This window comes from Drosophila subpulchrella, chromosome X (assembly GCF_014743375.2).
Source record: "Drosophila subpulchrella strain 33 F10 #4 breed RU33 chromosome X, RU_Dsub_v1.1 Primary Assembly, whole genome shotgun sequence".
Taxonomy (NCBI): Eukaryota; Metazoa; Arthropoda; class Insecta; order Diptera; family Drosophilidae; genus Drosophila; species Drosophila subpulchrella.
Genome location: NC_050613.1, coordinates 24,478,770 through 24,503,109, shown reverse-complemented (window position 1 = coordinate 24,503,109; position 24,340 = coordinate 24,478,770). Strand labels below are relative to the sequence as shown.

The following is a 24,340-nucleotide window of genomic DNA, read 5'->3' as shown; positions in this document are numbered from 1 at the left end:
TCTTTTTTTTTGTATCCTAAATCTATATCTATATAACTTAGAGAAGTTCAAAGTGTGCGAGATGAAGTCGCGGACGTGGAGAATACAGAGCACAAGCCAGAGATTTGACCACCTGGAAAATGTGATGCGTTTTGCTTTTAACTCTATAATCCTTTTTTTTTGATAGCCTAGCAGAGCAATAAAGATAATTGCTATTTCGTACATCTGACTTGGACTCGAAGTGGGGTTCTCGATCGCTATCATTCAATTGTAATATGAAACCCGGTTCTTTTGTCTTTAAAAGGCTTTTTGACTAGCCCTTAAAATATCACATGTTTTTGCTAGTTTAATTGGGGTTATCCCTGCTTTGTTCCAAACAAATTTAATAGAAAATTTGTTTAATTTTGGTCCGAAGTTTTCACACATCACAGCAGCTCTCAAAATGTAGCAGGATAATTTTGGGTTGTTTCCTTTTTATTATTAAACATTCTATTGAATTTTCTGCAACATCCGTTAAAAGAATGCCCTTGATGGGTTCATGACAATGCTATAAGTTGGCTGCGAAATTGGCTACTTAGCTAAGCCACAAACCAACGTACAAATATAATAATATGGTCCACCCCAATTTATTATACATAGCAAGTACACGAACCAAAATCAGAAAAAACACTTCAGCGCATTCAAAAACCTCTACCGATACATTATCGATAATTTAGCTAGCGCCAGCGACTTGCGCGCGCTTTAGATTTAAATTTGAAAAACGTTTTGCCCATCAACACAGGCTAGTCTCAGTTTATTTCCTTCCGCAGAGCGCTTGTGGAATGTTCGGTGGCTTTTGCGCGCATTCACTTGCATCAATTGCCTTCGAGTGGCCACTTGGCATATTCATTTAAACTGATTTCATTGTAGCGCACTCGTTTACCCAGCCTCCCCACATTTTCTTTGATTACAATTCAGCCGTACTTATACTTACAATGCAAATTAATTGAATTATTTCAATTTGCTGGGCTTCTGGCTCTGGCCAGCGTTTCGTATTATTTTCGGTGAACGTGAGCGCTCTTCCCTGTTTTTCCTACTTCTACTTATTTCGTACTGAATCATTCGCTGGAATGCCACGCCCACAAGCAGCTTGATATCATTGATTCCATTGAAGAATCACCCCCCAAAACCACCCCTATTCCTAGAAATGAAAGGAAAACAAGCAAATGGAAATGAAATCCGAGCTTCAAACTCAACGAAGAGCACTTGAGAGGAATAATGCAATAAATGGCAGGTTTTTTGTTTTTGTTTTTTTTTGTTTCCCCCTGGGATCTTTAAGATCTTCGGCATGTCAAGTCGTGTATTCGGTGTATTCGGCCACCTAACGAATAGCGAACGTTGCCTGAACTGAACTGAGACAAATCTAATTTACATGATCGCTCGCATTATCTCGTCCATTGTATTATAATCATCTGCCACGACGTCGACATCGACCTCTGCCGCCGTCCCCAGTTCATTGCTGTAGTGGTTGTTGTGTTTTTTGATTTTATTTTTCCTTTTTTATGTATTTTTTTTATATTTTTTTTTGGTACTGTTGTGGCGAGTTCAGTGGTTGGCGCTTCCTAAGTGGATGACACTCAAGCTCATTGAGCGCTCCATTGTGGGGAGACATTCGATGGGAATGGGCTGTGGGGACATTGGGGGGCTGCCCGGGGGGGCTGGGATCGGTGGGATTCTGATTCGGACTCGGATTCTGCCGGCGTCGCTGCCGTGCTGCACCTAGCCAGTAGTAAACATAATACAACAACTGCAACAACAATAGAGCTCTCGCACAGCGCACTAAACAATGCGAAACATCTGAAATTCGTTCGTTTTCAGTTTTAAAGTTCAAGCCGCGACATTAGCACACGAAATCTGCGATTATCCGTTGGAAAAATAAAAAAAAAATTTTTGAAAAATAAAAGAAACCAAGAATAACGAATACAAATAAAGCGTAATAAAAATTACACATAAAATCAATCGTTTAGTGATCCTATTCCGATTCCCAGGCGGTGCGAATACCAATTGAAATCGATTTCCATGCAAGCGTTTCTAGAGCGTGAAGAGATCAATATAAATGAATTACAACTAAAGGCAAACAAATAATATATACAAAAAAATTAACAAGCACTAACCAAGCAAATAAAAGGAGAATCGAACCACTAAAGCACCTGGCAAGAGTCCAAATTATAAACACATTTCAGCGCGAAAGCATCAACAAATCGTACAAGTTGGAAAAAACAGCGGAAAACTTTGTTTCCAATTCCGAACATCAAAAAAAAAAAAGAAGAAAAAATAAAAAGGAACAGCACACGGCCGACGGATAGAAATGCGAGTTACGTTAACCAAAGCGGAAAATAGCCACAAAGTAAGGACTCAAATTCCACACAGAATTGCGTAGTGTAGATGGGCCCTCGCGAAGGGTTATCGTTATCGCAGCGATGACCCCTCGCCATGCAGACTGTACCAGCGATCGCGTTTTGCAATAGGAGGGCGGATAACCGTTCTAATATTTACATATAATTTGATTGATATATCATTTCATATTCAGTGTGGAAAATAACACAAGTAAATATTGTGCGCCTGGTTTTGTTTACTCAAAATTTGCATTTAAATTGTGGGAATAATTTCACTTGGCCGTTGTTTTTCCTCGTATTTACATGCTAATTCGAAATGGAACAGCTCCGCTTAGATAAATCCGGACTGTTTGCGGTGGAAGTACACCCAGGTACTCCCAGCACGTGTCCGACCGAGTGAGGAATGTCCGAGTGTCCGAATCCAGTAGACTGACTAGGCTAACTCATTTCATTTGGCCCGACATTGGTCGACATCACGCAGCGATCTGATGGATATATGTATATATATAGGATATGGCAAATAGCCATACACCTACGACGAGTCCGACGAGACGTCATCCAATGTCAACGTCAGCACTTGGACCCCCTCCCTGAAAAGAGTGTGTATTTTTACCCCAGTCTCATAGCGGTCTGGCCCATGTGGTGGGTCTGAACTGCCCCATTCCAGACCGAACAGGTCCGGTCCACCTTCCGAATCCGAATTCTTCTCTATCCGATCATCTCTCTTTCGGCACTTTGTCGGCAGACCAATCCGCATTGACCTCACATTGGCATCAGAAGGACAGTCAAATTCCCGATACGATGCGATTCGGCTATAAATATGTCATATATCATCCTTCTGAAGGTGCTGCGTCATTCGGGCACGTAATTTTCCCATGCCTAGAATCGAATATAGACGAAAAAGACGACACTTGTTGGCGGAAATAGCTCTCGGCAACAATTTGAAAAATAAAACTCATAGTTCCAGGGATGAGTTATATTTGTAAAGCTGAAAACACTCGGAACCGGTTTAACCGGTTGCAACGGGTAACGGGTACTTGGAATAACCGATTGTGGTATAGGAAAATTTTTTGCAATACCTCGGATATGGGACAAATTTCTAAAGGCTGCCACATAATGGCTTGTCAATAGGGAGTAAAGAATCACAGACATAGCACATTTTCTGTGCGTAAGTAACGAATAAAAATTTCAAAAAAAAAATGGAAAGAAAAAAAGAAATAAAAACATAAACAAAACGGAGTATATACGTACTAAAAACGATCGAAATAACAAGCAGACTCACCCACTGGGTGTCCGAAATAAACAAGATAGAATCAGTTTTTCCATTTTCATTTTTGGCAAAACAAATTTTCCTCTAGTTCCGTCTCTTTCTGCCCCTGTGTGCTATTGCCCACTCTTTCGCACGAAAGACTTTCGCTTTCTGGGGGCCACATGAGGATCCACGATTCGCGATTCACGTGTCGCGTATTGTTTATATTTTGGCCGTTGGGTAGAATTGGGTGAAACGTGCCGATCGCGTGGATCTTCCGATCGCATGTGCACAACCGGACGATAGGAAAGGGATTATAAAGATGAATCCGATGGTTGATGATTGATTTTACCTATGGGTTTCAGTATATTTCGAGTACTAAGCAAACCAGAGGCGCCTAGAAGAGTCAGGGTAAACGGGTAAAAACATAGTCAGCGACACCAAAAACCAGCGATAACTATTTGAATGGAAGCAATATCGCAGCTCAATCGACAACCAAATAACGATAACACCGATAACAAGGACGTGAAAAGGGCGCCGATAACGAGACTTGTGCATTGCCACGCCCACCGCTGCCGCGAAGAGGTGAGTTCAAAGTCAAAGATTTGCATATCTTAAAGATTTGCAACGACGATGTATGGATTCTTTTCAATTCTTCTGATATTACAGCGTGTGAGAGGAAAATTAAAACATGTTGTTTCTGGTAAAACTTAATATAATTGTTGAAATAGATATTATCTTAAGTGATGGGCTATTTTATAATGAGTTTTAAAGGCATTTGTTTTTCCATCTCCTTACCTTTTACTCATGCCGCATAAATTACGTATACGCCCAGTGACCCAAAAGAAAATCTCTTATAAAATAAATTTGGTTAGTTAACTTACACCCATATGGATTTCGATTTCCTTATCGATTTCCCACTGCTCACATCCAATTGGCCACTCAATCGTTTCTGATTGCATTTGATTCGCCATTTCGCATAAAAACCACATGGAAAACATGAATATTTGTTTGATGTGTCGGCAATCAAACAAGTTAAATCACCACTGGCAGCGAATTTCTTACGACAGAGCAATGTAACAGAAATAAAATGGAATCCTAGGGAAGTTACAATTTAATCAAAATATTTGCACGCAGATAAGACAAGAGAAACGTGTCGGCGTTTTCGGGGGAAAGGGAGAATATGGTTATGGGGGCTTTGAGGAGGAAGTAGAAAGGTCAGACAGCTCTGGCGCCACATTCTCAAATACTTGGATTAATTTAAAATACCAGGAAGTGTCCAAAATTCCGAGGAATGGGGGCTGAGATACTCACCATCTCTAGATAGTATCTTTATATCTCTTATGCGAATGCATTCATGGTGATCTCTAGCATCTCTAACGCAACGCACAAATGTTCTTGAACCTGAAACGCGACCAATTTGAAATTTGAAAACTGCGAGCCGCTTTATTTTTGGCCGGGCAAACATTTCCTTCGAGTTCGAGGCATGACTAAAATAAAGCGCATATAGATCGCTCTCCGCCATAATTATTTATTTATTTGTTTGTTTATTTTCTGCCTGGCCCTCGCTCTTTCCGATTTTTTTGGGGGGCGGCGAGGCGGCTCGAACCGATTCGAATTGGTTTGGGTCAGCGCAAAGTTCCTCGATATAGCGTCAGATACACGGATACGGATTCGGATTCGGATTCGGCCACAGATGCAGATACAGTCTGTGCTGGCAGTGCAAAGAATTCTGTTTTTTTTTGGGGCTGCGAATGCAAGGCAACTGCAAATGCAACTGCTTTAATTGCGCAATTAGCTGCATAATTGCAGTGCTCTGAATGATCACAGATTCAAGGAGGGGTTTAATAGGGGTGTATGTTTACTAAACACACATGTCTACTCAGACCATGAGAGCTAAGTAGCATATTATGCATCTGAAAACATATATCTAACCTTTCCTTAACGGAATTTATCCGTAGAAAACATGACAAATTGTTCACCATATCATCTCATTGAGAGTACTTCCAAAATCTTAACTATAAATTATAATATTGTCATAAGAATATACCTGAGAATAGCTTATTTTATAGCCCACCCTTATTATCCATAAGCTTTAAATAAATAAGTACTATAACCTATATAAATAAGATACCGATTGAACTCAATAAAGATTAAGCTAAGTTCGTTTATTTGAACAGTATGCGAAAATTGAGCAGTCAATATCGGCAACGATAATGTTTTTCCTGTGCATTTAGCAAACAAATAATGAACGAGCCAGGGAAATCTCATAAAACCCGCCACGTAAGCAATTTCAGGCTGTTGGGGGTCACCAATCTGACACTTTCTCTAGCACCGTCGATCCCTCCTTCGCCTTCGCCCCACCTATTTTCTGCTCTGGCCCCCCCTTATTGCCAGTATTTAGCACACAAATAATACATTGAAGTGGGGAAGTCTTATAAATACATTTTTTTTTTGCCTGCTCGGGGTCACCAGAATGCAAATATCTCTGGGTGTGCATATACCATGTACCATATATATATATATATATTGTATATGCATTTGCCAGTCTATATGTTTTGCGCCGAAAGTCATCCAGTTGAGTTGAGGGCCTCGCTCGTTTGTTTAACTTTTTATGGCCCTTCGGGTGGCTCGTGTCGCCCCGTTGTTGATCCAGTAGCTATTTCAAGTAGTGGCTATAAAAGGCCTCGATTACATTAGCGGCAGAAGGCCCTAATCCAGATAAACATTTTAAATCAAAGTCCCCGCACGACAGTTGGACAGAAAATGGCAAGTACAAGCAAAGGCCGCGTTGAACTAAACAAAACAAGTGCTTTTCGGCTTTTGCGATGCCCCTTTTGTGTTTCGTATTAGAGATCCATAGAGCCAGGCGAACAAAGAGCCCAGCGACATGTGGCAGATTCTAATTGCTGTCATATCCATTGTGGTCCCTGCTCGGGCGCCACAAACCTGTTCGCGAATGGCATTAAATTAAAATCAAAATCAAAATCAAAATGGAAATGGAAATGAACATAAAAATGACTCTGCAATGGAAAAGCACTCAAGCAGACAGTTCCTCAGTTTCACGAGATCGTCTTCCAATTGATGCAATGACAGCTTCCGATCAACTAGAGGCAACTAGAAATATCTAGGTGCTTTGCCATATCTATAGGTAGGGATCTTGAGCAGTAGTGCCTGATTTTGTATACAAATTCTGCAAAGAAACACCAAACAGCTGCGTAATTACAGATATAAGGCAAAGAGCTTACAATGATCTTGATACAAAATATATACCACATCAGTATCTTCCACTTGTCATCTTATTTTGATGTAAATAAACTCAAAATTCTTTGGCGGTGCAGTCAATATTCGACCTTAAATCAGAGGAATACAGAGCAACAATAAATAATCCAACTTAAAGCTATATAAAGTACTTTGTGTATATGATTTAATAAAGAAATGTTTACAAAACGGCTATTGTTTATACCAGAAAATGCAATATGAAATTGAGACTCATTATTTTCAACATTTCCGAAATGATATAATTCGACTTCGAGAACGTATTCTTGATTTATGAACAATATGTGTTTTGCAGAATGTGTATGATTTTCATTTATACAGGATCCATTAAAGTTCTACAGGCAGAAGATTTCTTCTACTTTATTTGGAAACCATCTTCAAAATGATTTAAGGGTCTGAATATCTCGATCGGCTTTTAATAAAAGGTGGTGTTCCTTGGTCAATTCTTTGGAATGCGTTGCCAAATGACCTGAGGATCCAATACAGATCGCTTCCGAATGGATCTGCGGAACTGAAGGCCTCGTCTCGGTGTCGCCCCTTTTTGATTGTGATGACGTAGCTGCCTTAAAGGTTCAGCGGGTTGATTGGCATCGGTTCTAACCGGTTCGCACTGGAGGCTGTAGACTGTAGACTGTAGAATGCAGAATGTAGAATGTGCCCCACTCTCTGCTGGTTGTTGTTTTCGTATCGGTCGATGTTGTTGAAATTGGGCACTGAATTGATTTCTGCTTAAGCCCCTTGAATTAGTCATCGCTTATGCTTCTCCTCCCCTTTCTTCTCTCTTTCAAACCCATTCTCTTTGGCTTTCGCCTTCCCTTTCTTTCCATGAAGCCATATAGATATAACCCCTTCTGGGGCAGAGAACCGATCTCGTATTTTTCCCCTTGTCTTAATTGATATTGAGCATGCAATGATTAATCAAGCCCGCGAGCTGTGCGCATTTATTTCGGTTTCCATTTGACTGGAGGGAAGGGGAGTTGGAAGGGGTTCGGAAGGGGTTCCGAAGGGGTTCCGATGGGGTTTGGGGCTAAGGGGCAAAACCAGGGGACCAGTTGGACCATAGACACTGCGTAGCCAAAAGTGACTTGGCACTTTCGATTCACGTGACCCAAAGAACTCTCTGTTTTGCGTCAGTGGAGCTCTGAAATCCAAACAAGAGCGTTAGGAAAAAGCCCCCACTAAGCCAATTATAATGTTGATGTTTTGAACGTTATAATGTTGCTGCTCACCGAAATTACAGGTCGTAAAGCTAAAGATAGACCATCAAAGTGGGTGATAAGCTAGACTAATGCCAGCAATTGTCCAAGATCATGTCTCTATAGAGATCACTGAAGGATCAGTAAGCTACCAAGGGGGTACATCGTTTATCTAGAACTTTAAGTCAGGATAGAATCAATGGAGAACCAATCAAATGCTATTTCACCTATTTAGAGAGCGGAAAAACAATCAAGCATTTGCCCATGATCTTGAATCTATTTCTGTGTAGATAGTTCAAGGCAAGATCAGTGCAGTGCATAGCTCTAAAAATGATTGAGATTCTTGTCAACTTGTTTGAATTCTTAGCTTCGCTTTTAATTGATATGAAACATAGGAAAATCTCCATGATCTTAACTCATTTAAAGATTATTGCGGGCGTTTGGTATACCAAATATTTTTGTTTTCCAAAAGATACATACTTTCTGCTAAGAACCCAGATCGTGGGGTCCAACTCTTTCCAGATTCCGGCGCAGAAATGCCGGAGTAGGCAGATTTATGCCTGATAAACGGCTCGCCGATAAGCGGAGTATCTCCGTGTGGGTGGCCCATAAATCCCCAGTGGCAGCAGTCACAAAAAACATCAACAAACTTTAAGCCACAGCCTCATAAAGTCTACACAAATTTCCACTGACGTCAGTCCCACATGAGGAGCAGTGTACACAGAGATCAAGATGGGGAGGAGTGATGACTTGGGAAGGGACGGGTTTGGTTTGGATGGGGAGTTGACTTTGACTTTGATGGCGTTTGAAGACGAGTTAAGATGATACGGACCTTGACAGTCAAAGGACACACATCGGGCTGTCCAAAAATGAGAAACAAAAGCAGAGTGCCTGGTCACGAGGGCCGACAGCCAACTGGGAGTGATGACAGCCGGGCAAACATCACTGAACTTGGACGCACGGATGGGCGGCTGGGCCAATATTTGCTTGGGTTCCACTCCGAGTTGCAAAAGATGAGTGACGAAAATAAAAAAGTCGCTAAATTTAGCTGATCCACATTGCATTGGCAAAATGCAGCCACCGAATTTGCATGCGCAATGGATTATAGGAATGGGAATTAGTTACTATTTGTTTTTGAAATTTTTCAGAATTTATTACGTATTTATATAAATTACATACCCGGGAAGATCCTTGATGCACTGCATCCTGGAGTCCAGTTGCAGTATGATAGCATCTCTCTATATCTCCCGTAAACACTCCACAAACACCAAACCAGAACTTCCGGTCAATTGGTTTATCGACTGTCATAGCACCTAGGTCATGAATATTTAGCTAGAACTAATTGGGAATTATAAGTAATTAATTTTTAAATTGGCATTATCGATGACGTGGCCAATTGTAAATTTTATTGCTATTACATTTACATTAGTTTAACACGGGAATTAGTTACTATTTGTTTTTAAAATTTTTCACAACTTATTACCTATGTATAAAGTACATACCCGGGCAGATCCTTGATGCACTGCATCCTGGAGTCCAGTTGCAGTATGATAGCATCTCTCTATATCTCCCGTAAACACTTCACAAACACCAACCCAGAACTTCCGGTCAATTGGTTTATCGACTGTCATAGCACCTAGGTCATGAATATTAAGCTAGAACTAATTGGGAATTATACATTTTTTTTTTTTAATTATCGATCACGTGGTCAATTGTAAATTTTATTGCTATTACATTTACATTAGTTTAAAACTATTTTAGCAAAAACAAACATGTAAAATGTTTAATGATCTTAATTTTTGAGTTTTTTGTGGAATATTGTATGTTGCATGTTGCATGTTAGGTATAAAACGTTTAATGTTAATTATTAATTATTGACTGTTTAATGTGGCATGTAGAATGCTGCTTGTTGATTGCTAAATATTGAGTATTTAATGTTGATTGCTGACCTAATTGTCAACCATTTAATGATAAACGCTTAATGTGTGTCGACTAAATACGGTTTCTTTAGATCTCAAAGTTCCCTAGTCCAAACGCGCGAATATTTAAAGACCATTGTACTGTGCTAATTCGCGACGTACATATTGACTTGGCAATTCTTCTGAGTCCTTTGCCATATATTTCAGAATCTTGAAAATAACATAATAAAACACTCTCCCAATCCAATACGTAAAAAATAACCCAAAATAATAAAAATTCCGTGCAATTATTCCCAAAATCTATACGATATGGAAAACTGTCTAGCATTCGTTTTGCTGATCTTGGACGAGCTCTCGATTCTGTTTCATGGCAGCGGGCTGCGGAAAAAACCTTTGCACACACAAAAAGATATACTTTTTTATGAAACTGGAAAATTACGTAGATCTTTGGCCGCCGCCCGGGAATCGGGGTATGGGAATGGGGTTCTTAGGGGGCTCTGGGGGCGCCGAGGAGGCGAAAGACCAGCACGCAAATAATTCCGACACATGCGAGGCGACAAAAAAAACGCGAGAGAGGCACTGAATTCGCACGCACACTTACCATATGACCATATATATTTAATATATATATATTCGTAGAGCTATTTCTGTATCGCCTGGATATTGTTGACGCGCGATTTCTGGGACCCTGCACACCCTGCCGTGATTTCGATGTCGATTCGAAATCCGATTGGATTTTAACCATGGTACTTGTACCGCTCTATGATCAACCCCTTATCAACCCCTATCTGGTCCATACCGATCGCTCAACTGGTTCATACCCGTTTCGAAATCGTACTCATGTCCAGCTATGCCCATGACTAAGCGATTCGTTGGATAAGAGAATAATTTTTAACCAATTCATAAGCGATTTAAATATAATCCCTATGAGCTTTTCAAAAACCAATGCGGTTTTAGCCCAACGTAATGAATCGTCAACCTAACGGATGCGTATCATCTTGATGTATCACTTATGTTTTGATATATTACCTATGTATAACCGTTTCGTAAAGCCTTGCTGGTTGTCATGCTTCAGTCATCCGAAATCCGTTTAAGATGCGTCAATGTCCAAACCGTTACCACAACCCGCTTGTAACCGATTCGCACCCGATCCGGCGCGAAGGACCTCGCACAAAAATACTCGCATACTTTTTGGCAAGCCCTTAGTGCTGGCCAATTACGAGTTATACAATCGAGGAAGAGCATTGCATTTGAAGCGAGCCATAAAGATTGCAAGTCTTGTTTTTGCACAACCGGCACATGGCTATACCCGTACACCCGTACACCCCCACACCCGAACATTGTTGCGATTACGAGCAGAGCAGCCAGGAAGATAAGAGCGGCTGAGAGCCCAGTGATAGGCATCGGAGGGCGACATCGCTGATGCTGCCCCATCTCATCTCTTTATTATATTATTTTTTTTTTTTTTTTGGTTTCCGATCCCTTGGCGATAACGTCAAGAGCGACCAAAAAAAAAAAAAAAAAAAAATAGCGAAAAAGAAACAGAACCGAGTGAAACAACAGAAACAAGCTAAGAACCGAGTGCCCCCGAGAGTGGCAGGCACACACAGAGATTGTGAGATCGCGAAACGCGAAGAGCGGGCAGAACAGTCAGCATCCCGAGAAAAAAAAGTATCAGAAAAGGGGCGGCTGATCGTGGCCGGGTTCGGGGAGGGGGGCGTGGCTCTGGCTGGCGATTATAAAAGCGTCGACCCAACGAAACTTGGAACGCATTGTCCAATCGCTCTTGGAGCCGCGTGGAGCTCCTCCAACCAGTGATACCGTGATCTGTATATCCCGATTCCTCTCGCCCGCATCGCCGTGCATCGAATCTCTTCGAAAACAGCACTCTTTCGAAACCGAAATCGTCGACATCGTCGGCACAAGGACAGCAGGCAGCAGTTTAGTAGGTGCGTATCCCCCCCGGGTATATCCCCCGGGTATATCCCCCGAGTGTATCCCCCTGCCCCAAAAGGATAAAACACAATGGGCAAGGTGATTCAGCAGGCGGCGCAAGTCTTCCTGTTGCCCATAAATAAAATTCAGATTCCGATTCAGGGAGGCACAAAACAAATTATTTTCTGCCTCCCAGGGGCATTATGCCATATTTTTTATTCCAATATTTTTGTTTCTCCTTTTTTTTTTTGCCGTTTAAAATACTTTGCAACAGCTGAAAATAACAAATACGCATAAATTAATTATGCAAACTAAATTGTCGCGCGCCCCTCAAAACTCAAAAAAAGAATACAAGTGGAATAAGCAAATCGCAATATTAACATTTATTTCGTTTGCCAAAGTGAATATCAGATTGAAGAAAAAAACGGAAGGCAGGCAAACACCTGGGCCTGATTAATGCAAATATTCGTAATCCTCCAGTTCCCAAAAGGTTTCGGACCCCTCCAAAATATTCTGGAATTTTTCAAGAGCTTGAGATTATATATCTCCAAAGGGGTGTTCTTTTAAAAAGTCACCAGACTGAACAATCTTACGAAATTCTTTTAGTGCCTTTGGCATAACTATGGGGATCTAAGGGGATGTCTTGAGATTATATATCTCCAAACAGTCACCAGCACTGAAAAACCTTACGAAATTCTTTTAGTGCCTTTGGCATAACTATGGAATTAAAGGGGATATCTTGAGATTATATATCTCTAAAGAGGTATTCTTTAAAAAGTCACCAGACTGAACAATCTTACGAAATTCTTTTAGTGCCTTTGCCATAACCATGGAATTTAAGGGGATATCTTGAGATTATATATCTCCAAAAGTGCATTCTGTTAAAAAGTCACAAGTACTGATTCAGACTCCAAAAGTTTCCTAATCCTACGAATTTCTTTCTGTGCCCTTGGCATAACTATGGAATATTTCGCCATTCAAAAATTCTGTCAAAAATTCGTGACGCAAATAAGTTCTTAGCGGGTCTATTCATCATAGCTCAGCTCAGTACACAGGTCCTCTGAATCACACGGATCGGGAATAACTTTGGGAACTTGTTGCTGGGCTGGTAGATCGTTTCCGGAGAGGGTTCACTGTGACCCAAAGCTGTTCGCACTCTCTCTCGACAACAAAATCTCCAGCGCGATCTGTGGTGCCTATTAGTCATGTTTATTTGTTTTGAATTATCAGTCATAGAGCGAGGCGATCCGATCCGATCCGATCCGTTGTTTATTGGATACCCAAATCGGAATTCCGAGTTCCTCGTAATTCGTTACTCGAATTCATTATTTTCACGCTCTCTTGGCGGCTTTTGTTTTCGTTTCGCACATTGTCTTTAATTGAAAGTGGTCAATTAATTGAAATGTTTGTGCAGCGATCGCCAGAGGAGCACAAATGCTGGTTTGGTTTCAATTGAAGACGAGCCGAAGATGTGGCAACAACATGCTCTGGGGGCGAAATAAGAAAAAATAAAACCGATTCGAACGAGTTTCCAACACACGCAGTTTGATTAACATTCAGCAACAATAGCCAGTACATATATGTACGAACAGATAAATGTGCATATAGAATATACATATATATATGTTCCTGTATATGTGGGAAATCATTTTATTTTTGTATATAGAGGCCCATCGGCTCTGTTATTGTTTGTAGATTAAACTCAACCATGGTCGCATACGCCCCGAATTGAACTTAGCGGTGGCAGCAACCATGGGGCCCTTAGTCTGGGCAAGAACCCATAGGCCCCCAACGTTACGTTGGTATTTATTGAGTTCTATTCATTTCTATACCATTTATTACGATCGCAATTTAAGCTGTCCCTCATCTAGCATAATTTTCAATTAGCCGTGCTCGTTTCGTGACAACAAACAATGTCTAATTCAATTAATTGTGGGCGGCTTAAACAAACGGTTAGCAAATATTAAGCGAAACGAGAACCGAACAAAGAACACGTACACTCCGCACCCCACTGGCATCCAATCTTTTGTGCGGCTCTTCTGTGGGTCAGAGGTGCGATATTTTTTGCCAAACGAAGCAAACTGAAATTAGCGTCAGGTTACGACTACCTGCGAACTAATCGCCCATTATGCAAGGCCCCAATCTGAATTCGACTCTGGAGAGAGTCACGTCGTCTTCTTGGGCGGGTGTTCTTGGACCATCTGGGGTTTCCATTGTTCGCGATCTTGAAGCCCGCATAAACAACCCAAAAAAACAGATGACTCACTGGGAGAAAAACTCCCACCAATATGCAGCTAACAATTAAGCAATTAGACAGAATTGATCGATTTTATTTCGCATGATATAATGATAAATGAGCTCCTCAAGTTGCATCACTTTAGAAACGCTAATAGATCATTTATTTCTTGATCTTTGTTTTGAAAAGCACTTTTCAATTCTTCTTTTTGAGGCTCACAAGTCACATGGCCAGCTTACACGATCATTGCTCGCTGCGATCGAGTGGTAGTATCAGTAATCGCCATGACAACAATACGTATAATCCACATATATACGCTGGCTATATGTAACAATATCAACAACAATGATAATGTCGCTATTAAGTCTCAAGTATAATTCTTTTGATCACTTAAGCCGATGCCTGTTGCCGTTAATTGTTCGCAAAAAGGGATCCCAAGTCGAATTTTGAATTCTCATCGGGCTGCGTTACGTTATGCGATCGATGGTCATTATACTGAACTTGACTCACCCGAATTGATTTTGGGGATCAAGGTAGATCACGATCCGGTCACGATTTTGGGGTTTTCTTTCCTAAACGCATCATCAATTGTCCCTAAATCATTCAGTTTTTATTATTGTTTTAAGACCGTAAGTAATGCTTCTAGCGAACTGAACAAATAACAATATTGATTCATTCAGAATAACGCAAGAGATTTCAAGCCATTTATCAGTTGGAAAACCTAAGAATATGGTTTTTTTGCGGACAACTCAATAATATTCGAGGTCATAAACTTGATTTATGAGACATTTCCCATTTTCAGTAATTTTGGCCATGGTCCAAACTAGTAAACGGTTTATTTATTTATAGATTCAAATAAAACATAAAGCAAGTGAATCTGAAGTGAGTTTGCTAGAAGAAAAAAAATTTTCTGCAAAATTTTCCATTAGTGTTATATAAAAGAAAGTTTTCTTAGAGGATTACTATATTCATATTAAAATATGGTTAGGGATATTTAACGTGCTTGCGTTTTTCCTCTTCTTTTGTCCTGATCTCTGGAGGAATTCAATCGTATCGAGGCCACTCCCCTGATCCGCTGATCAATTCTTGTTTTGATTTGCTTTCTTCAGTGTTATCATTTAATTGATTTGCAATTGCTGGTCGCACTCGGCGATGATCGCAATTTGAATTTCAATTATTGAGCGCGCGCGCGTGCAGGCGGAACGCCGGAAATGGAACGGCCAGGCGGTGCACAACGGTAAAAGGGGGTGGTGGGGACTCTGCTGAGCGGCTGATAAGCCGCGTTCCATTGCCGCCCGTTCCGCGGATGCGATTTCTGTGTATTTAAGCGGACGTCGAACACCGCTCAGATACTTTCCACCGCTCAAAGTGCCCGAACGTTCATCGAGAGACCGCTAACGCCGAAGCGCCGCTTTAAGTCCACAGCTCGTAATATCATAAGCATCGTAGCATCCAAAAAAAAAAAAAAAAAAAGAAAAGAAATTCGAATTTCCTTCGTCCAACCATCGATTTCGATGCCCTTTGCCAGTCGCCCCTTGAGTGCCAGCCAACGGTTTTAATGTTTTCGCCAGTTTGCAACAATTGCCAAACCTCGCTGAGAACTCCGCGCACCACCAACACCAAGATCCACTACAAGCAGAAACACAAACAGTCGTCCACCCTGAGCTGACGAGCAATTTTTTTAAAATTTAATCCACCAGCCATCAAGTCAAAACAAACAAACACCAAACAAGTGCAAAAATACAGGGCGTAACCGCGCAGTAAAAACAAATATTTAAAACGGTGCAAAAAGAATACATTTTGTTCATATTTAAAAGAACGCAGAAAAAAAATTAATTGCCAAACAATAAGCCCCCCGAAACACAGGTGCAAGCAAACCCAAAGATCTCCAGGTCAAAAACGAACACAAGCCGAAAAAAGCAGCCAACAGGTAATGGAATGCCAATCATCGAAAACAAAGTTGTGCTAATTTAGCAGTACTACCAATTAACAAACCTCATATTCGGTACTACAAATTGCAACTTTAGTAGAAAAAAAACCAAGCGGAAGTCATACATATACATAAATAAAAGGAAAGCGCTGATCATCACCACCTCAGAATTTTTTTTGGTACCCTTATTTACAAACTCCTAAAGATCAAATAAAAGGTAGTCTGAAAAAAGAAAATACCCAAAAAAAAAAAAAATATTTTACCTCGGTTTTACAGATAATAGTCAGATGTATTGACATTATTTATAATACTAAATCAAAATAGCGCCTGGAAATGTTTTGCTTACATATCCATTTTAAAGAGAATCTAAACAATTTCTCTGAGTCATTTTTTCGCACTGGTTTGGTAATCGATTGAGTGGTTCAATTCCCACAAATGTTTTGTTAAATCTGTAGTTCTATGGGTTCATTCAGACTTCGAACCGCACTATTTCCGATATCATCTGGCTGAGTGCCCCGAAGTCTAGAGCCGGGTCTTGGTTTTATGTGCTAATTAATTTGAGATATATGCAAAGGCGCAATAAACAAAACACTGCACAAGTACGGTCCATTTTCTAAGGCCCCCTACCTACCTTCATATCTTCCTACCTTTCTACCTTCTCCTAGCATGAAACACATGCATCGCATTTGGATTCGGAATCGGATGACATTGAGGCCCCGACTATAAAGCTGGGACCAAGTCAAGTCCGGGATATTCCATTCACACGCAGTTTTTCCAGTTGCGCTGCTTTAATCGCGCTTGAAAAAGACAATCATTATAATGCGACTTGTTAAACAGCTAAACTGGAAACAGGTGCGTTTTTTATGGCGCTAATACATAGCATCGTAGAGCTATACAGTCGTACTTCTATGGATAGAACATTTTTCGCGTCGTATTTCCATAAATCATGGTTCCATGCGAAAGTTGATGGGAGCAAACTTAGCGAGTGAAACTAAATGAATATGTTTAAAATATATTGTAAATCATATTTCCCGGATGGCTTTAGCTATTAGAGATGCGACTGTACTTTCCAGGGAAATGGAATGGGAATGGGAATGGGAATAAGATCGGGAGTGGAACTGGGACTGGTACGAAGGCCAGGTGAAGGGCCATGTGGCTCCGGTTTGCGGAAGCGTAGGTGTAGGTGTTTACGTTTAATAGTCGTCCAGGGCATAAATCAGCATATATTCATAATAAAACATGGCTAATTGCTGGCGATTGTGTTTATGTTTAAAAGAGAGAGAGTGCGGAACGGAACGCAGTGGCAATGGAACACAGCCACCCACGAGTGACGAACAGCTGAGAGTTGCGGAACTCGCTCCTACACAAAACGAAATGGGATGCAAATTAGGAATGGATCTTAAAACAATGATATCCTATGATGATAGGATATGATATTTTTCTTCAAAAATGTTATAAGATTGTGGGGGGATACAAATGATGATTCACATTAAAGTCTAGAAAGTTTAAAATTTGTAATGCTTAAGACTTAGTGTAGCGTTTGGAAGTTTGGCCAGAGATTATACTTAACTTCAATTGGCTAATAGCCATATTTTCTCCCAGTGTGTGTTGCCGATGCGGTTTCGGTTCCTGTTCTCCTTCATTGCACATGCGTACGGCAGGTTCAGGTTCAGGTTCAATGCGAATGCGAATGCGAATACGAATCAAATGATTTCTGATGCCCATTTGCAATTGTTGTTGCTCCTGTCTAATGAATAAAGTGAAAGATAAATCACGAACTGAATTTTAAATTATCGCTGAGATAGCAAAAGAAAATCGCAAATCTCCTAATTAAAAGCCGTTCGAGTAAAGACTCTTTTCCTCTCATCGAATTATTTTCTCCAATTCGTTTCAATTACCAACCAAATAACAAATATTTCCCAAAAAATAAATATTTAATTAGTAATTCTCACTACTTAATTATGCCTAAACATGTTTGTAATATCTATATATTTAACCCCCACCCACTGCATGATCAGTGGCATTCAAATATACAACAAATTTCAGCTTCCCCAATTATTTTTTAATAAAAATGTCAACCCGAAATGGGGGTTTTTCACGCCTTCGACACTTTCGGTTAATTTCTGTGCTCTCGACTATTTCGGGCATAATTTTTTATTAATCAATTACGATGTTGTTTGTGCGCGACGAGCAGATCGTTCATTCATTCAGCTCAATTGCCGCCCAATTGCGTTAAATTAAACCACTTCCCCCTGTTTTGAAGTGTCGAAACGATCAATCGATCGATCGATGATGTTAACTAATCGATAACATCTCTCTATCTCTCTCTCTCTCTTTTCAATTGCAGACCGCTAAGCGAGGCAGACACAACTGTACCCATCTAAGCAGAGCTTAGAGCAAACAGCCACCAAAAAACCCCGACAAGTAATCCCAATTTCTTTTTTGCTACGCGCACAAGAAGCCAAAAAACCCCTGAACTATAGAATGGTAGAAGGTGATTCCGCAAAGGGCAAAAGCGAATGTAAGTATTATACATTTTTTTTTTAAACTATAAGATTTAAAAGTTTTAGACTTGAAATAATATTTATTGAGTGGATCTTCAAATCCCTGCTAATAGTTTTTGAGTTGTTTAAGTTATTTACCACAATCCTTGACTAACCAATGGTTGTAACCCCCATTTGTAGCCTATAATGTAGAAGCTGGACTACAACCAAACTACAACCAGAGCGCAGCAAGCAACCAAGCAAGCAACCATCCCACTGGCCAGGTCAACGCCCCAGCCACCGGAAACGCGACCTCGCACATCGACAACCGAGCGATCATCCAGCCGTACTCCTTGGGCACCGGAGCCAAGCAGCCGGAGTATCAGTTTGCGGCGGACAATCGCGGCTACGAGTCCGATAGCCATGCCAGCAATGGCAAGCAGCAGGACGTAGAGCGGGACGCCCCCGATCACGGGGGTCACGGGGGTCATGGGCCACCCGGCAATGGCGGCGGCGGCGGCGGCAAGGGGGGCAAGCCCGGCAAGGACAGAAAGAAGTCCATACCCCTGCCGGAACCCACCGCCCCGATAGTCGCCAACTTTGAGAGGGCCATCGAATTGTGCGGCTATGGCAAGTTCCATTATATACTGTTGGCCATCTGCGGATTGGTCAGCACCTCGGAGGAGATGGACGTCATCTCGATGTCCTTCATCCTGCCGTCGGCGGAATGTGACCTGAAACTGAACACGGAGACCAAGGGCTGGCTGAACTCGATCATCTTCATTGGCATGATGGTGGGCGCTTACTTCTGGGGCAGCATCGCCGACAGTTTTGGCCGCAAGAAGGTACTCATCGTCATCTCGTTTATGAACGCCCTCTGCATCGTCGCCTCGTCTTTCTCGCAGTCCTACAGCATATTCATGCTCTTCCGATTCCTCAATGGTGCAGCGTGAGTATCCTATATCTATCCTGACCCTTGTAAAAAAAACACTACAAAATAAGATCTATAGCTAATCGTATTTTTTTTCCAAATGATAACATCTTAGTATATATATTTTATTTCTGGTTTTCCAAATTTATAATCATTTAGTTATTCAGTTCTTTATAATATGCTTATAACATAACATAACATTAACATACCGGTTCTCTATGATATCCCGCTTTTTAACGATATATGTAAGTCCTTATGATAACCTAATAGTTTTCCAAATCGATAATCCATTAGCCAACATTTCAGTTCTTTATGGTATCCTTCTTTCAACCAATTGCTAATCTATTTCTTAGCGTATCAGTTCTTAATGATACATTATTAGTATTCCGATTTTTTTCTTATTATTTGATATGATTGTATTACCATCTGACATCCCACAAACAAGAGCCTCGGTGGCTTGCAAAAATACCCAATCGATGAGGTGATATTACCGCTCTATGTAGCCATGGATCATCGCTCTGTGATCGATTTGTGGATCGAGTGACACACGGGCCCGAACCCGGGGCAAAGTGTTAATTCAATTACCTCTGTTATAAATAACAACAAAATATTTGAGCCGCAATGTCGTGACTGTTTATGCTAATTAAAGGCTCGAATCCCCGGGTCCGATCGAAATGGCCCAAAATGTAACGAACGCAAAAATGATCAAAAATACAGCGAAACACCACAGGCAAATGGGAAATCTCAGTTCAGGCCTTGGCCCCCTGGCTTTTGGGTTACATTGACGCTTAGTCATCGGTTTCCCCTCATGCTCACCTATATTTAACATTATTTTTTGCCAATCGTTTGCTAATTACCCACAGCGAACTGACAACAATTATTTCACAATTGCAATATTCGTTGTTTTCGTTGGATTCCAAATACTTGATTGTTTTCGTAAAATGTTAAATACTTTACGTATACGTAATAAGATACTGAAAAAATAGCGCATACGCACAGGTACCTTTGAAAACATATTCGAAATAAATATATCGAATTATTAGTTATCGGTATGGCAACACAGTGGTATAGATTCATTTTTCGGTATTACTGCGTAGTATACATGTTCATGCTTCCCTCATTGAAAATGTACTGAAATCGCTTCGATTACTTATCGATATTTTCGATTACATGTCGATAATCAATAAACCTCTTTCTTTGCAGTTTGGGCGGCAGTGGTCCTGTGATCTGGTCGTACTTCGCCGAATTTCAACCGAAGGCAAAGCGCGGCTCTATGCTAAGCTTCATGGCCGCCTTCTGGACGTTCGGCAACCTGTTCGTGGCCAGCTTGGCTTGGCTGATTATTCCCCGATCGATCGGCTTCATAACGCCTTACTTTACGTACAACTCGTGGAGGATTTTCCTGCTGGTCTGCTCACTGCCCTCGTTCCTGGTCGGTTTTCTGCTCTTCTACCTGCCGGAATCACCGAAATTCCTGCTGATGCGGGGCAAAAAGGATCGCGCCCTGGCCATTTTCCGTGGCATTTTCGTTACGAATACGAAACGTCGGCCCGACGAGTATATGGTCTATGACCTGGAGGTCGACGAGAAGCTGCTGGAGAGCAATGGCAGCTCGAAGAACAAGTATAGCCGCATGATCACCGGTATGGTCGATCACAGTCGCGCCTTGTTCAAATCGCCCATTCTGCGATTCACCATCGTCTCGATCACGATCAACTTTACATTCCACATTGGCTACTATGGCCTGTTGATGTGGTTCCCGGAGCTGTTCAATCGCTACGAGGAGTACGAGAGTGCCTTCCCGGGCAAATCGGCCGACGTTTGTACAGTCACTGACTATGTGGTCCATAAGACCATGGATGATATCACAAAAAAGGAGTGCTCGTCGGCTATACCGCAATCAGTGTTCATGGAATCGCTGATATCGCTGGCCTCCGCCCTGCCGGCCAATCTGATGGCCATCCTGGGCATGGACATGCTGGGCAGAAAGTTCTTCCTGATTGCCGGCACCATGACCGCCGGCATCTGCTCGGCGCTGATGTACTTTGTGCGCAGCTCCGTTCAGAATCTGGTCGTTTCGGCCATCTTCAGTGGCGCCATATCGGCGGCCAATGCGGCACTCGACTGCCTCATCACCGAAGTATTCCCCACCAAGTTGCGGGCCACCGGTGTGGCCATCTCAATGGTGGCCGCCCGCTTGGGCGGCATCATTGGCAACATCGTGATCGCCACGCTGCTGGACAACGCCTGTCCATCGCCCACGTTCATCGTGTCCGGTCTGCTCATCGGCGGCGGTCTCATGTGCCTCCTGTTGCCCAATACGACGCGCAAGGAACTCAACTAAATGCCTATACAACTAATGATAGCCCCCAGCCAAGACCCATAGAACCTTCTTCTAAAACTAACTACCATATGCCCTGTTTTGAGATGATATATTTTATCATCTTGGGCTAAGGACGTATGGCTTAAATATTTTTTATTTAAAATACCAATCAGAAATAGTTAACAGAACCCCCCCCCCAACCGAACCACAAGTAATTTCCATTCGCCTCATCCCGCCAGAGGATCGGGGTTTATCTGTGTATATATGGTATGTGTGAGCTACAATACACGATTATATGTATCGTCAGTAATTATTTAACGATAGCAATAACGATTTTCTTTGTGTGTCTAATTTTAAACGCCCCAACCCCACACCCCGCCCCTACAAATATCTATCTATCTATTGGAATTTAAACGAACCAACAAAAATCAATCAGAGAAGTGGCAAGAGAAAGGCCATCCCATATCGAGAGGAAAGAAAAATGATGATATAGAAGATATATCAAGAGAGAGAGAGATTAGAATCCGATTTTGGATGGCATCATCTTGCCCAGATGATAAACAAAGAAAACCCCAAGCCAGCGAGAAGATATAGCAGGTAGGATCGATAGAAGTCGATGTATATGTTTATGTACGATATGTAGAGAGTAATATATATTTGGCAAGCGCCGGCGCCGGCTGAAGCAGCAGCAGAGGGGCTGAGTAACGGTAAAGATAAGGCCAGGAACAGGGGATCCGAACCCAGAACCCATAAACCAGAAGAACATGAGCGTTATCGGGTCCATAGTATCGCCATCGTTCTCGCCACCCTGCTGTCCGTTATTGTTGTTATTATTGCTATTATTAATGCATCCAATGTAAAACACATACGTATATAACTTTATCTATATATTAAACATATATCAAAACCAATTTTTTTTTTGTTTTTTTTTTCGTCATGTAGGACCAAAGCACAGGAAGTGAAAGAATATTTGTAAAATTTAGTTACGTTATTACAAGTTACGCTACATATATACAACAAAAACTAATAAAAAAAAGAACAAACCACGAATAAATCGTTTTTTATTGGAACCAAGGGGGCTTTACGAGAAAAAGGACCTTAAAAGCCCTATCTAAACTTTGCCGAGTTCGATCCCATTCAAGATCAATTCAACCAGGGGCACATCTGCGGATTTCGAATAGAACACGCGACTTGGCTAATGTTTATTTGCTCAATGAATGAAAAATATTGACGAGGACGTAGAGCCGGCCAGCAGGTCAGAATTAGCGTTAATTAAATAAATACATTGCCCAGATCCGCAGACTCACAGATTCAACAAAAGTACCCATGTGTTTACCTAACTAAACTCAACGGAATTGGATGTGCATGTCTCAAAGAAATCCGCCGACAAATAAATATAGCCAAACAACTGCCGAAGTATATTCCTCTTGGGGGTGGAAAAACGTATAATACAATATAATAATACAATAGAGAAGATCCCCCAGACGTATCAACACGTGCACAAGTTCGCAAGTGGGAAAGATCTATTAAAAGAGAAATCATAAAAATAGATTAGCAATGTTCATTTGCGTCATATATGTGAAATATTAATAACAAAAAAGTTTCAATCTCCAAATTGAATTGCCAAAGATAAAGAAATTAATTTGGAAACACAGAAGATTTTGTGGTGTCACATAAATCTCCTGGGAAAAATTCAAAAATGTGCTTTCTGACTATGTTTCTAGACATTTCTATATTGAGCCTACTGATTTTTGGACTTAACAACATATATTCTTGTTCATTTTTCAAAGATACCATATATATTTAAAGAAATAAAATGAATTATATCATATATATGTTTCCAAGAACAGAAAATGAAGAGGTGAGATTTTTGCACAGCTGTGATAAGTGGATGAATGGATAATTATGAGTAGAACCTGCTAGAAGTAGCAAACGATGTGCGAAAGCTTTTCTTCTGCTGAACTCTTCACCAAGACATTGCCTTCTTTTAGGAACTTGGTATAATAAACACCGAGTGCTTTGCAACTAGGAAAATCCCAAGCTTCTTTACCCACACTCGGTAAAACTTTGATCAACTAGCCAAGAAGATGGAAATAAATCCCACATTTTGAACATTTTCTTGAAATATTATTTATTCATTTAAAAATATATAATGTTGCTTGTTTTTTTTTTTTGTTGTTTCGTTTCTTTTCCTTCATATGACATTTTGGAATGATTATTTAATGCATTACATCGGCTTGTCTCTAGGTGTGTGTAGTTTGGGTGTATCCGTGTGTGGGTGTTTAGTCAGATTTAATCGCTACATAGGCACGTCAGTTCTATTTGTTGATGCTGCTTGCAATGGATCCTTACTATTATACGCTTTAAAATATATGTATATTTATGTATAGTAAATTATATTTCATAGACATCATTCTTTGCATTTCATACAAAAAAATTGTAATCATTTTTGTAAATCTATTTTATAAGCTGCGGCTAATAAATATGATATATAAAAAAAACAAA

The 24,340-nt window shown here is 40.9% G+C and overlaps 1 protein-coding gene across 3 annotated transcripts; it reads left to right on the top strand.

Moving 5' to 3' along the window:
- Positions 1-1,906: 1,906 nt before the first annotated feature.
- Positions 1,907-22,885, top strand: LOC119558091 (synaptic vesicle glycoprotein 2B). 3 transcript variants are annotated; one of them, XM_037871301.1, is made up of 5 exons: positions 1,907-2,365; positions 3,969-4,188; positions 18,446-18,619; positions 18,783-19,530; positions 20,716-22,885. In XM_037871301.1, exons 3-5 carry the CDS (start codon positions 18,583-18,585, stop codon positions 21,854-21,856), a joined length of 1,926 nt encoding a protein of 641 aa, XP_037727229.1. In that variant the 5' UTR covers positions 1,907-2,365; positions 3,969-4,188; positions 18,446-18,582; the 3' UTR covers positions 21,857-22,885. The 3 variants fall into 3 exon arrangements, with proteins under 3 accessions (XP_037727229.1, XP_037727228.1, XP_037727230.1); XM_037871300.1 differs by lacking the exons at positions 1,907-2,365; positions 3,969-4,188 and adding an exon at positions 11,759-11,946; XM_037871302.1 differs by lacking the exons at positions 1,907-2,365; positions 3,969-4,188 and adding an exon at positions 15,633-16,098.
- The last annotated feature ends 1,455 nt before the right edge of the window (positions 22,886-24,340 follow it).